The sequence below is a fragment of the Periplaneta americana genome, chromosome 14 (assembly GCF_040183065.1).
Source record: "Periplaneta americana isolate PAMFEO1 chromosome 14, P.americana_PAMFEO1_priV1, whole genome shotgun sequence".
Classification (NCBI taxonomy): Eukaryota; Metazoa; Arthropoda; class Insecta; order Blattodea; family Blattidae; genus Periplaneta; species Periplaneta americana.
The window spans coordinates 57,543,951-57,564,890 of NC_091130.1; the positions used below are offsets into that span (position 1 = coordinate 57,543,951).

The following is a 20,940-nucleotide window of genomic DNA, read 5'->3' on the forward strand; positions in this document are numbered from 1 at the left end:
AACTTTTGTGTAGATGATACTGCACACTGACACAAATTACAAAATAATATTTTATTGTCAGTTGATAAACCATCTTCTTTAAATTCTGAAATGTAACTTGTTAGTTTTGATTTTAAATTGACTGAATGACGTACTTTTGGCATATTTACCGTCTTTATAGTATGATTTACAAAACTGAACCTATGTGTACTCTGACTGGCATTTAACTGTTGAGCTGCACAACTGAAGTCTGTTAAAAATTTTAAATTAAATTAATACAGTTTTGTAACTTACTTTCCCATTGTTGATAGGACTGCTAATTTTCAAATAACTCTGATGTTAAAGGGATTACTGAACATGTGTTTAAATCTCTATTGTTGAAATGTATTTTTAAAAGTTAATGGAATTTTGTTTTGTTTTATTGTTAAACCTAATATAATATGGACTGTTTTATATGAAATATGGAAAATATATGGAAATTAACGAAAATATGTACTAAACTCTAAAATATGGAAAAATATGGAAAATAAAAGTAGGATTTTTCAACCCTACACATTGTGAAACATAAAGATAATGCAAAATATAAATTATATTAGCTTTATAAGTAAATATGTATTTACATATAAATCCTTTCCCTGTTTATAAGTATACGCTGTTAAAATTTTATCATAAAAATCGTAATAAGTTTGTATTACAGATACACAATTATGACACAAGACGAAATATTAATTCAACATTAGTAGAACCTAAATGTCTCACATCTGCTGGTCTAAAGCATAGCATAAATTTTGGCCCTCGGTTGTACAATGCTTTAACTAAATTACGCCCAGAAGTTCTAACATGTAACCCACTAACATATAACAAGAAAATTAGAAACGTGTTAATATCTTCAATTTGATTAAATAAATTTATAGCATATGTGCATGAATTAATCAAGCTAGATTATATTTGGATTCTATAATTTTGAAATATATATTAGTCCTACTTTTCACGTGCGATATTTATTCTTCTCTAGTGTTAATATTATATTATATAAATCCATTGCCGCTGTAATTATATTTTAGTTCCTATTTTATTTTACTTATTTATTATTATTATTATTATTATTATTATTATTATTATTATTATTATTTTTTTATTTTAATATTATATCTGAACTGCGACCGAGCACGAGCGCTGCTCATTCGGTCTCAAATTTTCTTACTACTACTGTATCTTCTTTTTATATTGCTTGTATTATTTTATTTCTATTTCTCTTGTTTGTTTTGTAATTATATTCTTTATTCTGTATATTTAAATTTAAATAAATAAATAAAGTAAATAAATAAGTAAGTACATGCATGATCATTACATCAGAACTGTCAGAGTCTCTTAACACACGTTAGCCGTCTGTTAATACTATCCTTTTTAATATGTCAAGAGAGAAGCCGATATCTGAACAGTGCCTCCTGTGACGAATTGACTCCGTGTGTTTCTGCTCCAGTACAGGTTGGAATCGTTCAAAGACAGGAGCAACGTGATCCATTAGAAGCGCCGCGCCAGCTGTGGTTTGAGTGAGTGCACCCTTGAACATTTTTAAGTGAGTTCCTTGAAGTAAAATATTAATTGATGATTCAGTATATTAAGCTAAAGTACATTTAATATTAGTTACCAGACAATTCCTTATAATGGAGTTCTAGTATAACCAGGAACGGATATAAAATTAAAAGAATAATTAGTAATCCTATATAATATTCATACATGGTAGGCGTAGCCCTATAGCGAAAATAATGTACATGAATAAATTACCAGAGGTGATAATTGGAGTGAGTGCGTTCATTAACGGTACTAAATGTTTCTGAAATGTAAAATGATAATGCATCATATAAAGCGGAGATAAATAACTGTTACTTGAAAGTACTTGTTATTAAACATTCAGAACTTTGACATGAATGTGAAATTTAAATTCCTACTTTCATTAGCTTTGTGCAATCTTATAATTGAAGGGTTCAGAGCCATAGTGGGCCAAGCGCCATGTATTAGAAACGGACAAAGCAAGGGTTAAAGTTAAGTGAATACCATAGTTTAATGGAGATTGACATATCATTTAGTTTTAATGTGTATGCTTTATATTACTTGCTACATGTTTCCATTGGATTATGGTAATATTTTCATTTTAACACTTGTTTTCTACGGTTTTAGTAAATGGCGCTTGGCCCACTATGGTTCTGAACACTTAAATTGCTTAATAGGCATTGGGACCACTCCATAATTTTTAAAATCTATAATTATGTGCGTTATCAATTTTATTCTAGAATTGATTAATCTGTTGAGACAAAATAATAAGATATATTTATTTTTTTACTATTTAATCCATGAATTCCCAATGAGGTCAGGCCTCCTGTGATCAGGAAAAGCTCTGGATTTGCCGGTAGCAGAAAATTCTTCCGGTCAAAGCCCCTCATAAAAGTAGTTTTTTCATTCATAGTGTTCTGCCCAAGGGCAGATCTTTCACTGCAAGTTCAACATTCTCCAGTCGTTCCTATTTTCTGCCTTCCTCTTTGTCTCCTCATATGATCCATATATCTTCATGTTGTCCATCATCTGATATCTTCTTCTGCCCCGAACTCTTCTACCGTTCACCATTCCTTCCAGTGTGAATCCTTCAGTAGGCAGTTTCTTCTCAGCCAGTGACCCAACCAATTCCTTTTCCTCTTTCTGATCAGTTTCAGCATCATTCTTTCTTCATCCACTCTTTCCAACACAGCTTCGTTTCTTATTTTGTCTGTCCATTTCACACGCTCCATCCTTCTCCATATCCACATTTCAAATGCTTCTATTCTCTTCTCTTCACTTCGTCGTAATGTCCATGTTTCTGCCCCATACAAAGCTACACTCCACACAAATCACTTCACTAGTCTCCTTCTTAGTTCTTTCTCCAGAGGTCCGCAGAAGTTGCTCCTTTTTCTATTCAAAGCTTCCTTGGCCATTGCTATTCTCCTTTTTACTTCTAGGCAGTAGTTCATATTACTGCTTATAGTACACCCCAAGTATTTGAAGCTGTCCACTTGCTCTACTGCCTCATTTAGAATTCGAAAGTTTACCTTCTTTACTTTTCTTCCTATGACCATGGTCTTCGTCTTGTTAGCATTAACTTCATTCCATACTGCTCACAGCTGTCATTTAGCTCCAGTAGCATATCCTTTAGTATCATCTCCTCTTCTGTTAACAATGCTATATCATCAGTAGACATCGGATTTTTAGGCACTAAAGATTGCAGTTTTAGGCGCCTAAAATAAGCTCAAAATTTGTAAAATTAGGCTCTATTTTAATGAAAATAGGCATTTTAGGCACATCAAGGTATCATACTTACTTCTTTCACTGAAATTTTTAGTTATACACTAAAATACGCACAAAAAAGTATGTTTAAACATTAAAAAAGAATACTATATTATATTTATAAACAGAGCTGCACAAATTTAATATATTGAAACTAATGAAATAATGATTATTGATATCAAGATTACTCATTTTAAGTTATTGAAATTCAGTTCCATGCTCAGACTTTATTATAATTATCTGCACAGTACACCACCAGAATTTTTTCTAAATTCTCCACAGTTAACCTTTTCCTTTTGTCACTGAGAATCATTTTGAAAGCAGAAAAACTTCTTTCAACCGAAACTGATGTGAGAGGCGCAAATTTTAAATTAGGTACAATAGAAACATCAATACTTACTGGAACATTTACACTTTCCCCCGATATCACTCTTGATACTTTTTCCAACAATGAAAATCCTACATTCTTATTTAATACGTTGTCCCACTTATTTTTAACTTTTTTCCCAGTTTCGCACAAAGCAGAATGTATGTTCACTTGAGCTTCCTTTACTATTGCTATTTGGCTACAAAGAGATTGTTTTTCACGTTCTAATTGTTCAATGCTTGCAGGTATGAAAGAAAAGTTTGATGTTATGTAGGCAATATCGTTTTTCACTCGTGAGTCATTCAGACAATCTTTTACTGCTTTCACACACGCTGCACTATCAGTTTCAGGTAATTTATCAATAACTGTGACCACTTCTTTAAAATACTTAGAATAATACACCACTGACTGAATCCAGGTTCCCCATCGTGTAACAACCGGCTGAGGTGGGAGTGGGATATCTGGAAAGTTCTCTCTGAATATTGAAATCCTGGATGGGGCTTCACAAAAACATTTTTTTGTGTTAGAAATAAACGAATTGACAAGAGGAAATTCATTCCGGATTGTTTCAGAAACCCTGTGAAGGCCATGTGCTAGACAGGTTACATGCGTGAGGTTAGGATAAAATGTTTTAAGAAGTGGAGCTGCAGCAACCATGTATGAGGCAGCATCAGTACAAAACAACAGAACTTTAGAATCGTCTATATTACCTGAGTATAAAGACTGTAGGCCTTTATTTACAAAATAAGCAATGGCTTGGCTATTCACTTTCGAAAGTTCCTTAACACATACGAGGTGTGGAATCGAAGGTCCATCAGGACTAAGTTTTCCTACTACCATATTTGCTATATATCTATTCATAGGATCTGAGGTTTCATCCACAGAGACCCATATGTAAGAATCACCTATATCCTCCCGAATGGAAGCTAAAGTTTCATTGTATATTCTGTCTAAGTAATTTTTTCTTACAGTCGACTGAGATGGGAGATTTTGTTTGCAGTATTTTTGTAAAAACTGTCTTAAAACCGGATTTTCAATTGGATTCCAGGGAATGTTAGCAGCAACAAACGCTCTGGTTAAATCAGCATAGAAATTGCTGCTGAGATTGGATGAAGTAGGCTGTGTTAGTAAAGTTTGTTGCAGTTGATTTTTCTGCTGAGCTTTAGCCTTATGAGCCGCTCCTTGCACATGCTGCTTTAGGTGGCTCTTCTTTTCTTGCGAAATCTAAAAATGTAAAGTAAACTGAATTAAAATAAAATCCTAATTGTTGTATTGCCGTATTTCTATCACAAAGTTAGTGGGTTCGAACAATCAAAATGTTAATGACCTGCAAATACTTTAACTATCGGAATTTAAAAGGTTAAAGTGTAGTGGTCTTAAAAAGAATTATACCTCAGGATAGCTCAGTCAATGTATAAATATTGTAGGCCTACTCATTAAAATTAATAGAATTTATATATTTCAACTATTGTTACATACCTGTTTGCTACAAATCTTGCAGAATATTATTTTTCCATCATAAGTGAATTCTGAATATTCTGTTAGCCATTGCCGGATCAATGTAGATTTTTCACTTATATTTTTCGGCATTATCGCGTTAAACTTCACAGGAAAACGTCCTACCGCTCAAAACTTCTCAACACAAATAAGGTGCGGGAAAGAGCAACTGTTAACGAGCATTCAAATGAACCGTTGTTATTGAGATTCAATTGGACAAAAATACAAAGTTCCACTTATTGTTGCATTTCCTGGTAGTGTTAACACTAGGAGGGCCATTCTTTTAAATATTTTGTAACGGTTTACTCTACTAATTCGCAGTTTTACGACTTTTCATAAATATTTCAAAAACACTCTTTCTCCAAAAATTGTGATTTTATGACACTCTGAAGGGCAGTACAGCTAATCGGTTTCAGACCGAAAACAGTCATTTTTATAGTATAGTATATCTCTGAATCGGTAGCAGCACATGTTGTGATTGTTGCCTGCTTCAAAACTAAGGTTGGTTCTTTGTCGGCATTTATGCCTCCAAACATGTTAAATTCGGTGAAATCTATTGCGAGTGTCGTGAGATTCATAATATTTTGTTTCCTTTATCAATGGTTTCATGGCCGGTGTGAAGCAAACTTTCCACTTTTTAAATGCCTTAAATTTCGCAGTGAATGCATGTATAAATTATAAAAAGTAAGAGTAAAATGCGAAACTTTACAGTGAGTTAGGCATTTTTAGGCGAATATTAACAAATTAGGCTCTAATAACCGTTTTAGGGCATTTTAGGGCACTATAAAACTCTTTGAATACCTTTCAATTTCCATGAAACACAAATATTAATAATTATTTTTACTTTTCTCCTAAAGAAACAAAATGGGCATTTGCCCTAGAATCCGATGTCTGATCATCAGCAATTTTTTTATTCTTCTTCCTCCTTCTATCACTTCTCCCATGTTCTGAAAATAGTTCTTCACTAAATCCTTAAAGTAGATGTTGAACAGGGTAGGTGATAAAGGGCATCCTTGTCGTACTCCTCTCCCTATTTCATTTAATTCCGACATTTCTTCTCCTATCCTCTAGGTCCTTAAACCTTTATTAGTGTCAGGCTGACGATGTTCGACCCATAACATTGCTTCTAGGTTTAGGTTAGACATAGGCAGGCAACACGTATAGAAGCCGTTCCACCGTAGTTGAAGTATGACCTTGTCATCTCGCGTAGGTTTCATGGACGGAAAAACGTAGAAGTCTTACGGACTTTCGATCGGAAAAACAACTGAATGTCACATAGCATGGAAGGCCTGTTGCTATGGTAACAACGGTTGAGTTGCCAAACTTATCGTTCCCAAGTGGCGAGTGCTTAATAGCTCTCTTGGCGACATTTGTTGTGGACACAATGTTAGCATTGGTACGTTTCGTCTGTGATTTTCTGTCGATTTTTGTATTGTTTTCTTACCTTCGCGTCAATTGTCAATGAATGTTTTAACGTCAGCCATCTTAACGTCAATTGCTAGTTTCCATCAGCTGGCAGCGTGGTAGTCCATATTCGCAACATAACACTGTAGTTCCAAGTTCGGCTGCTTCACTGTTATGTTCCATCTTTTAAAAAAACAGGTAGGGCCTGTAGAGTCTAGACGCATTTTCTTCTACAGCGCATCCAAGGTCATGCTTCAACCACCGTGGAACGGCTTCTAATTAGAATCTGGTTAAGTGGTTATGGAATGAGATAAGATTCTTAATGGCTCATAATCCACATGGTCGCATTGTCTGACATTGTTTACTACGATGTAATTGGTCTGCATCGGCATAGTACTCTTAAACTCTATTGTTTATATATTTTTTGGCATTTATTTACTATAGCATTACCACGTTAAGGTACAAATGTATTTCGGAGCACCATGTTTGCGCCACTTGCGATAACGATAATGTTCTTGCCCCATATCCTGTAGCGCCATAATGTATTTGAGCCACTAAGTCGTACATAAATTTAAAAAAAAAAAAACATTTCGATAAACTACTCCAGCGCAGGCAGACTGTTGTAAATAGTGGAGGAAAATATAGTTTGATGATTAACTTGTCTCTTATGTATATATGATGTGTTTAATGAACTTATGAAAAATCGCTACGGAATTTTTCGAAGGGACCGTATTGTTCAGGCTTTAAATTGCAGCAACAACAAAGGACGAAACCCAAAATTGGATTTTTTTCGCTTCTCCCCCCGCCCCCAAAAAGTAAGCACATTTTAGTTTAGGACTACTGGCTTACGCCTGGCATGTGCTTTTAACGTTGTTAAGTTTCGGATTTTTATTTTTTTATTTCGTTTAATTGTGAAGTTAATTCTACTGTTACGATTTCAGATGTAAAAAATGGGTTATAAATAGGCTCCGTATTCCAGCTACCTAAAGACTGAAGTTAAAGACACATCGGGTATATAGTACGCCGGACACAGGCAACGGATAAGGGTATAAACAAGCAGGTCGTCGTTGCGTGTTCGAGGAGTACAGTCAACTCCCGACAGTCTGAAGCTGTACTAGTAAACACATGCTTGAGCCGTAATCTTCATTTTCGTCTTGATCTTTGCAGTGAATAATAACGTGCATTCGTAAGTTACAGAACTTGAACATATGCAGGTGTCACTTGAAATGATTTTAAATATATTGCAAGAAATTCTTTCTATAGCACGTGATGTTATTGGTGAATGGTGTAGTACAAGGTATTCTTACTGTCTGATATTTTTTCGTGTTTCACTAGGATATTGCATATGTCGGTCATTACTGAAAACCCACTAATTTTCTATGTACTTTTCTAGAAATTCCCTTAAATATAGATTATTTAATTTATTAATTAGAATGTTGGCGCTGAACATCATGGTAGGCTACACAAATCCATGCTCAATGTCGAGTTAGTATCTTCATAATTTTCAGAGTTTCATGATACTGGTTCTTCTGGATTACGCTGAACACATGTTCTGTGCCTTCTGGTATTGCGATGTCTTTCAGTGCACTGTTTTTGTCACTTTTACATTTATTTTACACAATGTATATGTAATGTTATCTATATTGACAGTGAAAATATTACTTGAGATATTCTCAACAATGCCCTGCAATATTACACGCTTGAGCGTCTTACTTAAGGCATTTTACCTCTGCAATGAACCTTCAATTAGCCACAAAGATGTAGTTATTTAAATAATTGGACCAGTAAGACTAGTCGATAAGACTACTCACTATAATCACAGTCTAATACAGTCACGCAACTCATACGTATAAAATATGCCAACATTTGACAGCTGGCGCGACAGTAGCCCTCTAGCGGCAGGCAAGTTAAAAGTGTGCACACGACATATGAAAACACATCAGAAAACGGGTTTTGCGTAATTTATTTTATATTTTTATGCTATACAATAAGTGTATATGGTTCTTATTAATTCTACTTTAGAATTCTGGAAGAATTTCATACGAAGTTAATCTACAAGTTTCAGAAGCTGGGAATAAACGTAATTCTTTCTGCTTCTTACAACTGAATCATGGCCCTGATCACGTATCATGGTTTGAAATAATGTAATTGTTTGTACGTGGACGGTTAATTTAATTCATTCCTAAATATATTTATAAACCATTGGAACTCTATATTTCCTGTGAGAAGAGTCAAAATTGTAGGGCATATCTCGTAGGGTACATCGCATGGTGAACTCTCCCTATTTCCTGAGAAATTAACTATTTTCCATACAGCAAATTGGGGTAAACTCGGCCGCTGAGGTAAACTTAAAAATAAAAAAGGGAAAGATTTAAACCTTAATTTGACAGACATTGACTTATGAAGTTCATTATTTTTCAGTTTTTTTTATTATTATTTTGAGTCGCTAATAGTGCTGATATTATGGTTTAAATTTTTATGGAAAGTTTACCGCATTTTACATTACATTTCCAGTTTTCACACGTAAGCTTAATTTTAACTTACCCTACCTATATAATACGTATTTTACATGCACTTACTGTTATTATGACGTAGGTGAGAACAAATGAATACACAACTTCGTTGAAAAAATTGTAACTTCAATTAACTCAGAAAATGTAGGTCTAATTTTACTTTCAGAGCAGAAGTGGTGTAAGTAAAAAATGGGTAATGAGGGTTAAAGTAAACATTCTGTAAAATACAGCGCAAAGTAGCAGTTAATATTGAATTTATTTAAACTATTAGTAGTCAGTGAATAGCACGAAGGATATATTAATTGCTACTTTGCGCTGTATTTTACAGAATTTTTGCTTTAAACCTCATTACCTAATTTTGACTTATACCACTTCTGCTCTGAACGGCTCAAATAACCACTGGTAATGTAAAATCAACACCAATAACAGTCATGCAAATTATTACAGAAAATATTGCTTTTTATATTAAATTTAAAAAGGCTCTTTTATTTCTTGAGAACTTAATACGTCTGCCACATGAATCTACACCAACACATCAGAAATTTTTCGACATAGTCTGGATTTATTCAAGAAGTGAATATTTTGCAAAAGGATTATAATATGCCATGAATTCTTGAAAAAAATAACACCATGATCCCTACTTGAATGCAATATAACATTCAACTTCTGAAAAATATAAAGAAAAAAACACGAATACAAAAATTATGGAATTACTTGCATTAAAAATTGTAGATACATTATCCAAAATCGGAATGGTTACACATTTACACATGATCTCTGCAAAACAATATTATACTGTAACAGGTATCTACTTTGTTTTTATTTAAACTCTCCATCCTGACATACAAATAGGTAACTGATAACTAATATGTTTTATAGAACACAATACGTAGGCTACCTACAGCGTAGGTTATGACTGAGTTATGATTTTCTCTTGGTCTTTAGGGAATCTGAAGAACGACAAATTCGGAGATTTAAACTTGTTGTTACTGCAATTTTCGTCATTGCACACATTGCCTTTATTCCGACGCATGATTAAAACGTTATTATAACATCTCGCATACCTTTAAAGCACGTGCTGGCTGTATCAACCCTGTATATATTAGACTGTGCTATAATTACGTCCCGATTTTGACTTTCTAGAGGAAGAGGGCAGAGGACGTGTAACTGTTTTGTGTACGAACGTACCTGTGCCTGCGCTGTGACGTCACATATACTTCGAATCAGGCAACCTAATTCCAGTTTATAGGTAGCTGCAATACGGAGCCTAGTTATAAACATTCGGCGAGAGATCTTGCTAAAAAATGCAAAATATTTAGTGCAAATTGCAGTTCATGCACCGAACACTTCGAGTACAGGCAATTTATGAATTTCAATATGAACTTGTTAATCACAATTGCTATAAGAGAGAAAGATGGCTCAGACGGTAACTTTGGGAATCACTTTCGAAAGCTCCCGGGTTCGAACTCCATATTCGACCAATCTAAGTTTTTCATGGTTTTCCTCAGTCACTAAACCAAATATCGGATTGGAAATTTACATACCATAATTTATCACTGCCTTCAACACCAATATCATACATATTACACAAAATCCAAATTGTTAGGTACAATACATGAACACAAGCGATCTACTGCGTGTTCAGTTCAAAGTGTGTCATGGCTCGCTGTATGTCGTCATGTGGCTAGTCGTTGAGCCTAGAGAATTCAATCTTCCTACACTTCCACAGAGGTGTATTACTTATGTGCCAGAGAAGTTGCCTAGCAAGTACGGCGTTCATTCTGAAGAGTACTTACCGATACGTACGGAAACACTTGTAGTGGCAGGAATGTGAACTGTTTGAAAACACGTACTGAGGTGAGTTTTTTCTTACTGCCAGGATATGTGGAGAGGTTTAATACGATTACTTACATATTTGTTGACATTAACTTCGACGGTCAACATAGACACGGAGCATTTGATTTGTATTGTGGAATGTTGCCGTACGCAACCGATGATAACAAATACCATGCGTACGACTTGCCCGCGCAAAACACAGTTGGAAAGAGGATATGGTAGCACACAGACTTTGCAGACCGCCATCTGTTGCTACGACGTTCAAGTTATACCATACACGTTCTCAAGTTCAGATTGAACGCCTTGATTAATAGGCAACTTCTCTGACATAAAAGCTGAAACTCGCTTCAAATCGCTGACTCACAACAGGACGTCATGACACACTTTGAAATGAACACCCAGTATAGCACATGACAATAGCAACAGAATCTCAACAATTCTCAGTGGGCTACTGATATACCGAAAGATCCTACACATGCGATGTGACATTGATGTTAAAGCTTGTATAAATCAATGCTTATAGAAAGAAGTAAACTGCTGTACCGACGGTATCCTTGGACGTCTGTATATTGTTTTTTCTCTGCTTAACTTTGAAAACAATGTCTTTCCTAATCACTGCACTCTGCACTATTTACATTTCCGAATTTGAGAGTTGAATACGAGACTTTTATGACTTCTTAAAAATCTTAAACTTTTATTTGTTTAAAGTTGAAACACTCTCAGATATTGTTGAAAAGTGTGAAGTACAGTTTTTGTCAATTATCGGTAATATCACGGTATGGGTATACATATTTTTCATTGATGATTAATGAATTCATAATGTTTCTATTTTATTGATGTATAATTTTTTAAAATAAAATCAGTGATATTAACCTTTCACTGAATCATTTTGGAGTCATTAAACTTGTAATAAAAAGGCTACGGTACATTTAAATACAGGTTAAGTGGCATTTAAAATTAGTGTCAGTTCTCAAGTAAAATTCTGTGCTTTCCATATTGCTTCCTTGCTTAAATTTCGACCCTCCCAAATACTGACATTGTAACTCAATTTTTTATGGTTTTGAGTTATGCTAGTTGATATGGTCTTAAGTTGTTTCTTTTTCTTTCAGTACTATCATTGTAGCTCCAAACCTTCCCAATCGTATGTAAAACCTTATTGTTACTATCTGTATGCACTGATTTACACGATCATTTTAAAACTTAATTTGCTTCTCCTGAAAAATGGAAGAAAGTGAGTTACAATGTTAATACTTGTGAGGGTCGATTTATATAAATTTAAAATGTTGACATGCAATAATGTCACATTTTGTGATGTGTTTGTTTATTTTTGAAAGTTCATAGATATAGTGAGTAAGTGGTTATGGTTATTCGCCATCAGTCGCGCTGGTGATGCTCAGGTAACACGTTGTCATAGCCATAGACAAATGGTCATAGCCCTGTTAACACAGAGTTTCCTTACTGTTTGAATGCCTATACTATTATTTCACGTTATTCCATCAGAGTTCTTTATTCAAATTAGGCCTATAGATTACTTACATGAAATAGTTATCTTCTTTCTTGTGTCCGCTAACTGATGCCACGATTTCTTCCTAACTTTCGTGAAATATGTTCTGGAATCCATATCTGGTATTAGGTGATGAAAACCGAAAAGCTAAAAGCCGAAAGCTTAATAACCTGCCATAAAGCCCCAATAATAATAATAATAATAATAATAATAATAATAATAATAATAATAATAATAATAATAATGGACTCGAACCTAAGCAAACAGCTTTGGTAATTTCTTCAACTTCATTTCACCTTTAATCAGCAAAATGTCCTTATGACCTTTATATCTCAAGAAAAATTAAAGCGTAGGGGCCTAATCATAATTGACACAGAATACAAATTAGCACATCCGGATTGCCTTTGAGACAATAAAGGAATGAGTCAGTACAATTCAAACTTAGTATTTATTCATTTCATTACTTTCCGGTTCTAAACATGTGTACTTTTTCCATGCATATGTGCATGTTTTGGCCTTTTTGGGGATGAAAACATGTATAATGCATATTGAAGACCTTTTTAGCTTAATTATGCATATAATATACATTACATTCAGTTTAAATGCATGTTTTAATGGTTTTGAGTGGACATCTCAGTTTCTCGATTTTTATGTCCCTTACTTTAGCTTAAGGAATCTGGATTGAAGAAGGAAAAAAAAAAAAACTAAATAACAGAAAAAGGTTCATTCAAGTTTGCACCCATAACTTCTTGTGATGTAGAGAGGTCATTCTCTGCCTACAAAAACATATAGACTGACAACTCAGGAACCTCACAGAAACCAATTTAGAAATGTTGTTGTTAACTGTGCAAAAAAAAAAAAAAGTGAAGTGGTAAAAGAAATTTGGAACAAGAATGAAATGTCATATTTTAATGCATTTTTCGCTTGATCGTGCATGTTTCATAGTTTGATAGTGCATTAATGCATGCGTATTTTGGGATTTTGTAGTGCATGAAATTCTCGTCTCTATTTATAACCAATAAGAATGCGTATCTATTGAACACGATCATACGTATCCAACTTAATTGATTTACCATGAATTAATACACTTTTTGAAGAATGTCATGTGCATCCACTTGCCGTCATTCTTACAGTTACAGTCTTACCGAAGTCAAGAGTAGGAAATGTTACTTCAACAAATTTCTTTCCTGTGAAGATTTTCTATTTATATAAAGCTACAGGTCTATCAATTAGCAATACCACAAGTGCTGATATTTTTCTGACAATTTCATTGTAATTAACAGCACCTTGTACAACATAATAATTTTTTTTAAGGAAGCTTTCCTCTAAGTTCATAAAAACCAGTTGGCCCGGTCTTATACAACGAACCTTTTCTTCTTTCAGTGCTTTAAAGAGGCTCCCGTCCAACCATGTGGAGGCATGACCCCTTGTACGAAGCCGTATACTGTGGCGACGTTGATAAGATGAATAATCTGCTGACACAATACGTCGGTGCAGGCCAGTTGATGAACTACGACTTCAGTCCGCTGCACTATGCCGTCGTTCTTGGACGAAAAGAACTATTTCACTTCTTGATCGCCGGAGGTTATGCCGTCAATGTTCGCACCAGACACAAAGGAGAGACGCCGGCGCACTGGGCCGCCACATTCGGACAGGTGAACATGCTGGTGAAGCTAGATAAACTGGGCTGCGATTTAAAGGCTCAGAACCAAACGGATCATGGACATGGACTGATACATCTAGCTGCAATCCACGACAAGAAGGAGGTCGTGGATTACTTACTGAGTCGGGGCTTGTATGTGGATATGATCAACGATGCAGGAATGACTCCGTTGTTCCTCGCCGTGCAGTACACCAATCCGAGGTTGGTGAAGCATTTGATCACGAAAGGCGCGAGTGTCAACTATCGGACAAAACAAAGCGTGACTCCTCTTCACTTAGCCACGCAGCTGAATACTGAAGATTCTGATGATATTGTCAAATTCCTAATCGATGGTGGTGCGGACGTAAATATTTTTTGCGAATTGTACTCTTTCACTCCAATTCACTGGGCAGCAAAGCTGGGGAAGGTAACCACGCTTGAAGCGATAAACAGACACGCATACCTATCGTTAAAGACTCGGGATGACAACGGGTACCGTCCCATTGATCTCGCTGCCATGAACGGACACGCGCATTTAGTGAGGTGGCTGTGGAAGCATCGAGTGCTGGCCAAGATCACTGACGAACAAAAGTTTTCAGCTTTACACCATGCGATCTACAACAATCACTACAACGTTGTCGTCGCGCTGCTGGAGGCGGAAGTTAATGTGAACGAGCGTATGGACTGCTTCGACCACAACACGCCTTTGCACATTGCGGTGCAAACAGAAAACGCAGGCATTATTGAACTGTTGCTGAAGAATAGTGCTTTGGCAAACATTGAAAACGCGGAGAAGCGCACACCCATGCACTTGGCTATCGAGCGCGACCAGTTGGGCTGGTTGCAGATGATGGTGTCGTCCGGAGGCGATGTTCATATCAACGAAGAAGGGCGTCACGGAGAGACGCTGCTGATCACGGCTGTCAAATGTGACAACAGGAGCGTCATAGAGTGGCTCATCAACGAGCAAGTGGCCTTGGACGTCAAGGACGGACGTAGTTTAACGCCTCTGCATCACGCCGCGGATTGCGATAGTTTGGATGCCGCAAAGGTGCTTCTTCAAGAGCGAGTCCGAATCGACGCTACGGCCGAACTGGATTGCGGCCGAACGCCTCTGCACTACGCGGTGATGCGTGGCAGCACTCAGATGGTGGAGCTCCTCTGCGAGGAGGGTGCTGATCTGTACTCCCGAACGGAGGGGGAAGGTTTGACCCCTTTGCACGTGGCGGCGGAACACGGCCAGCTTGGCTGCCTGCAGGTGATGCTATTCTACGGTGGCATTTCCTGCTACCCAGCGAAATACATGGGCGACCACTTGATTCACACGGCTGCGAGATCCGGCCAATCAGAAGTCGTGGAGTGGCTGATTTCTCTGGGAAATTCTGTCAATAAGCGTAACGAATATCAAGAAACTCCTCTGGCAATTGCTGCGGCGCAGGGATGTGTGGACACAGTCAGGCTTCTGTTGGCGAAACAAGCGAATATCAATATTTGTAATTTGCCTTCTAATCGGACGGCACTGCATTGTGCAGTGGAGAAATCTCGCATGGATGTAGTGAAACTTCTCGTCACTAGCGGAGCGGATCGCTCCATCAAAGACTGGCTGGGGCTTACTGCTGCTGATCTTGTGGCTCCCGACAAGAGAAAAGACTTGAAAGTGATAATATAATATTATGCCAGTTGAAGGAAAGGTACACCGATGAATTGTCATGCATTTAAAAATACTTTCCGTTCGATTTAAGTCGAGATGACATATTCTATTAGCGCATTTTTGGCGTTGATAGATTTTACTTTTAAATACTGATTGTTGATGAATAATTAATTGTAATGGCCTTGCTCAGGCTTAAACCTTACTCTATTTTACGACATCAAAGGTGCATTTATTACTATGTGTTATCCAACCACAATATCTTCCCTTGGGAGCCAATCCTTTCCTATCCAATGCACATGTTTAGGCCTACTATCCCAAAGGCATAGAAAGTAAGGATATTCTGTCTAGCCACTTCTTTGATTAAGGAACAAATTAACCATCTTCAAGTCTATGCAGATGATCCTGGTAATTTATTTTTTCCTAACACTAAAGAGACGTCGTTGTACTCTTCTTTCATCGTGGTGGAGTGACCGATTGACTGGAGGCGTATTTGTTGCCATTGTTTAAAAGAACACATTTCAAACCACGTTTTGAACTGTCGAGTAAAAGGAGCCATTTACTTGGTGTACTTATTCTGATACACCCTAAAGATGGGAAAAGTTATTTTCTCGTAACGGTTCCAACTGTTCCAGTTCCTTGAAAATACTAGGTTTCAAATAACAGTTCCGACATAACAGTACCATATTATGTGTAAATGTAAGGTGCACAGTGGTATCTTGGAACCGCACGGTTGACTAGTATCTGATGGAACAGTAGTATTTTGGAATAGGTACGTACTACTAGTATGTAATGTAACAGTGGTATTATGGAATATGCATGTACGACTAGTACGTAATATAACAGTGATATTTAGGACGCTAAATGATCACGTACAGACCGATTATTTAGTCCTGACAGCTCAGCGACGCGAAAGAGAGGAAGTAATAGGAGTAGTGGGGAGAGATCCGGAGTAGAGATAAGGGCGAGCGTTCGGTAAAGGAATGCAGTACAACTTAATTGTACTGGAAACATACCGCTCTACCGCACGCATGACAACCGATCGCTCCGAAGGCAAGCGAGTGAATAACCCAAACACCCCTTGGCGTAACTAAATGGACTCGCCTGTCCCAGGCGCACATCTCCGGCGATTGTCAGGACTAAATAATCGTACTGTACTTCTCTGTATGCCATGTGATGCAGTATGATGTCATAGTGAGCCGATGTGAATTCGTGTAAAACAAATGTTTTCTAATGCCAAATTGAATTTGTAGATCAAGTTTGTTCGAAGCAAGAAATTTAATGCAATTTTAAATTCTTTGTAAGTTTTATTGGTCACGATATCGAAGTGGATCCCAATTATAAATAAAACCTAACCTCTTCTTTCTCTTCTGCTCAGCTCAAGTTTATAATAGTGTTCAATTTCTCCAAAAATTAGTAAATAAAAGCTGTAATCATTTCGGCCGTGCTAAAATTCATATTAATACCGCCAAGAAGAGTAATAATATCATTGTAAGGAAATATGACAATTTACCGTTGTATTTTTGTTAATACGAAACTTCAACAATAGTCATGTTCCAACAGAATTTAGTTTAATTTCAAGGATTGGTAATGAAACTAAAATTATAAAATATTTGTAAATAAATCACAACCTATAAATTTTCATCTCTTTGATAAAATTCACAATGTAGTTACTATACTCTAACACAGACATTACGCTAATATTTGTTTGATAGAATCCTATACTCAGTAACATTAGTTTCAAGATAATGTGTACATTTTTAAAGAGGCTCTTCATACCTTTACTATTTATCTTTCACTTCAGATTCCAACATTTCTTTCAGTGCGACGAAGGGATTCCCAATTCTGCTTTCAAACAGTGGCGGCAACTTATATGGGCTCGTGGGATCCGTGCCCACCCAATAATTTATCATGTTATCATTATACTTATGACATTTATTTAACTTATACGTCAAATGTTTGAGCCCACCCAGTGTTTTCTAACAGTTGGCGCCACTGCTTTCAATAGTATATAACATGTTCCGTTCTGTGGAACAGGCGTTGTCATAATGTAGTTCCAAAGTGAAACGAGTATTTTGTAACAGTAAATATTTCGTACTAGAGTTATTTTGGAATGTAGTATTCCAAGATGCTGTTACATTTTGAAACAGTTCCAAGCAAGGAACTGTTCCAAAATAAGAGTTACGTTATTTTTTCCCCACCTCTAATACACCCAATTACTTCAGAAGGCCTCCGGAGTCGCTGTAGAATACTATGTTTTAGTCTTCAGTAAAAAAAATTGGCAGGAAATCTCTTTCTCTTCTTCGATAAAATATAATTTTCATTCCAGGCTGAAGTACATTCTTTTCTTTTAGTCTGGAGGCGAGCAATTAAGAAGACTCCTCAGAAAGATTTAGTCTTTAATCAGGTCACTCAACTTATGGTCAAAACGTTCATAATGTGAAGCTCTTTGAAAATCATTGTCGCTATCGCCACTTTCTTTACCTTGTGCTATAACAGACACTCAAGATCCATTCTCTGAGAGCTGTGATATCTCATGGAAGGGTGGAATAGTAAAATATGCGAGTACGGCACAGATGCGAGTACTGCTAAAGGTAGATCAGGATATGATTATTTCAATTGATAGGATATGATTATTTCAATTGATTTCTATGATATTAGCATTAAAAATCAGCCATCAAATTTTTTTTTTTTCATGAAAACCATCTAGACCAGGCCTGCACAAAAAGCGCTCAACGAGCGCGCGCGCTCCGCTCCTTCGGAGCGGGAGAGCGGTGTTTACCGCTCGCCGAATCGGAGAGGAAGATACGTCAGAATGATGTAGACTTGCTATAGGTAGAGGAGAGGGAAACGACCACTCAGTTATCTAGTGGAGTGCAGTGTGTATGCCTATTCTCAGTAACTGTTTCACGTTGCTTACCTACTGCTATAGTCAGTGGCGTATACTGGTTAAAGGGTTTGGGCTACCGCTGGCCCTATTATAACACAAAATATATCTAACAATTACTTTAATTTTAATTACTATGGTAAAACTAATAATACAAAATTATTACATTATGTTATATTATAAACTTTTTCTTTTGTAATTTCCTTGGGCTACCGCCGGTAGCCCCGGTAGCCAGCAAAATACGCCCCTGGCTGTAGTACAGTATGGAGGAATCTAAAATACGGAACATAACATTTAACAGCTCGAACTTATTGATCTTCAATGTGACCTAAGGGCTAAAGATCATTTGAATAATACTACTAGCCTGGTTGAGTTTTACAAGACTAAACATTAGCAATAATATCCACGACTACACGGCTGGCTGTGAAAATGATTGTTATGTTGGCTCAACATTTATATTTGTTAGCAACTGTTTTCTATAATCAACTTTAATAAAGGCAGACATCGAACATCTGTAACTGATGTTTCATTATGATCAGTAGTCTACTGTTCCTTTCAGCTGCCAACAGCATAAAACCTCGTTTTGATGTACTGATGAATAAAAATATAACAAAATGATATTGTACATTTAAGTAGCTATAGAATTTCTATTACTTCTGTAAAATAAATATTTATTTATTAATTAATAATAGTTCAAGATAGTTTTGCAAACACTGAACGGGAATTCATTTCATAAGCACTCTTGCTAGTACTTCCTTTTGTGTATATTTTGTACGAGATCCACCCCTTCTTCCAGTCTAGCATTATACAGGGCGCAGCTAATATCTGCATTCCGCTCATGAGCTGCGAGCCTGCTCGGAGAGCGCAAACCTTATGCAGGCCTGATCTAGACGTTATTATGAATAATTTTGTAACAAAACAGAATTATAATATATTATATAATTATTATATAAATTCAACAATATCTAAGAAACTAGAGCTGATACGGCCTAGCCAATGCCATTTTTTGAATCAGCGCATCATATATCCTCAAGAACAGGTCTACAAACCTAGGCACCAAGAAAAAAAATTGTGGCCTGTATTATCAGGACTGGTACATTCATGAACAATAAAAACCTTCTTTTAAAAAGCTGATAAGTAATTGACATGTGATATTTTTAATTATAAAACTTATGACATGTATATTGCAATAGCCAGCACGCCACTGATGTCTCTTACTCCGGAACACCGTAAGCACTGGATGTAAACAACGAGCAATTCAGAGCCCAGCGTTGTGGGGTGAGTAAATATTTGCATCCACACATCCACAACCGTCCGTTGCTCCTTACCTGCATTAAGAGTTAAATCAGCGGTGATCAAAACTGGAAACAGCTGTATTACATGCGAGAGACAGCCTACAGTCGCGCTCAAACCTCCTGACGTTTCGCGAAAGCCAGTAACATGCGAGCGCGATGTTGTTACAACTACTCTCTCCGTCTCTGTCACTCAGCGGCAGTAGTTTTAAAACTGTGGAGCGCGACCCTTTACCTGGGGTTGGTTTGATAGGGAGATGCAGAAGACTTAATAATAATAATAATAATAATAATAATAATAATAATAATAATAATATTTATTATTATCTTCAGATTGCATCGAATGAAATTAAAAGTCACAAAATATAGAAAAATTAGTTGAGTCAGACGTAACTCGCTGAATTTATATCAGTTTTGTAAGTTTTACTTTTATTAGGGTTAATAAAGTTGTCGAATAACACAAAGGCGCAGCTTGATCAAATAAATTGAACGATAGGATTAATTTGAAACAGTAGGCCCTAATTTTCTGTAGCCTACAAATGAATTGATTGAATTGACATGGCCCTAAATAGCATTATGTCCATGCAGTCAGAGCACATTCTTACAATAATAGCGGTTATTATATGCCTGTGTTCCGTTTAAGGAAAATGATGAATGAATAAAACGTACCTTTTGTGCTGCAAATTTCTACTCCAGTGGCAGAGCTAATGGTGAGCCAACATCGTCGTCGTCAGCCCCCTCACCATCAGTTTCACTATCATCTGTGTCACTGACTTCTTGTAAATTAATGACCACTGGTTCTAAAATGCTTTCCCGGCCTAACTCTTTAGCGAAATCTTCCTCTAGTAATTTCACCGCGTGTTTCACGCATTTTCAAGTTCCTTATTTACAAGTTCTTCCACATCCGACATTTTGAAAGTTTTGTTGTTTCTAACGACCCCCCTTTTCACCTGGGCCCAAATTAGTTCTATTGCACTATACTGGCAATGATAACGTGGGAGTCTTATCACTTCATGCCCCATTTCATTGGCCAGCTGATCAAGTTCATACATT

At 36.4% G+C, this 20,940-nt stretch overlaps 1 protein-coding gene across 2 annotated transcripts; it reads left to right on the plus strand.

Annotated features, from left to right (window-relative positions):
- Nucleotides 1-1,404: 1,404 nt before the first annotated feature.
- LOC138713329 (ankyrin-1-like) lies at nt 1,405-16,185 on the plus strand. 2 transcript variants are annotated; one of them, XM_069845336.1, is made up of 2 exons: nt 1,405-1,532; nt 13,802-16,185. In XM_069845336.1, the coding sequence occupies exon 2, from the start codon at nt 13,828-13,830 to the stop codon at nt 15,727-15,729; it is 1,902 nt and encodes a 633-aa protein (XP_069701437.1). In that variant the 5' UTR covers nt 1,405-1,532; nt 13,802-13,827; the 3' UTR covers nt 15,730-16,185. The 2 variants fall into 2 exon arrangements, with proteins under 2 accessions (XP_069701437.1, XP_069701436.1); XM_069845335.1 differs by having other exon boundaries at nt 1,412-1,558.
- Nucleotides 16,186-20,940: the final 4,755 nt, after the last annotated feature.

Coding starts and splice junctions, on each gene's coding strand:
- LOC138713329 (XM_069845336.1), top strand. CDS start 13,828: ATGTGGAGGCATGACCCCTTGTACGAAGCCGTATACTGTGGCGACGTT.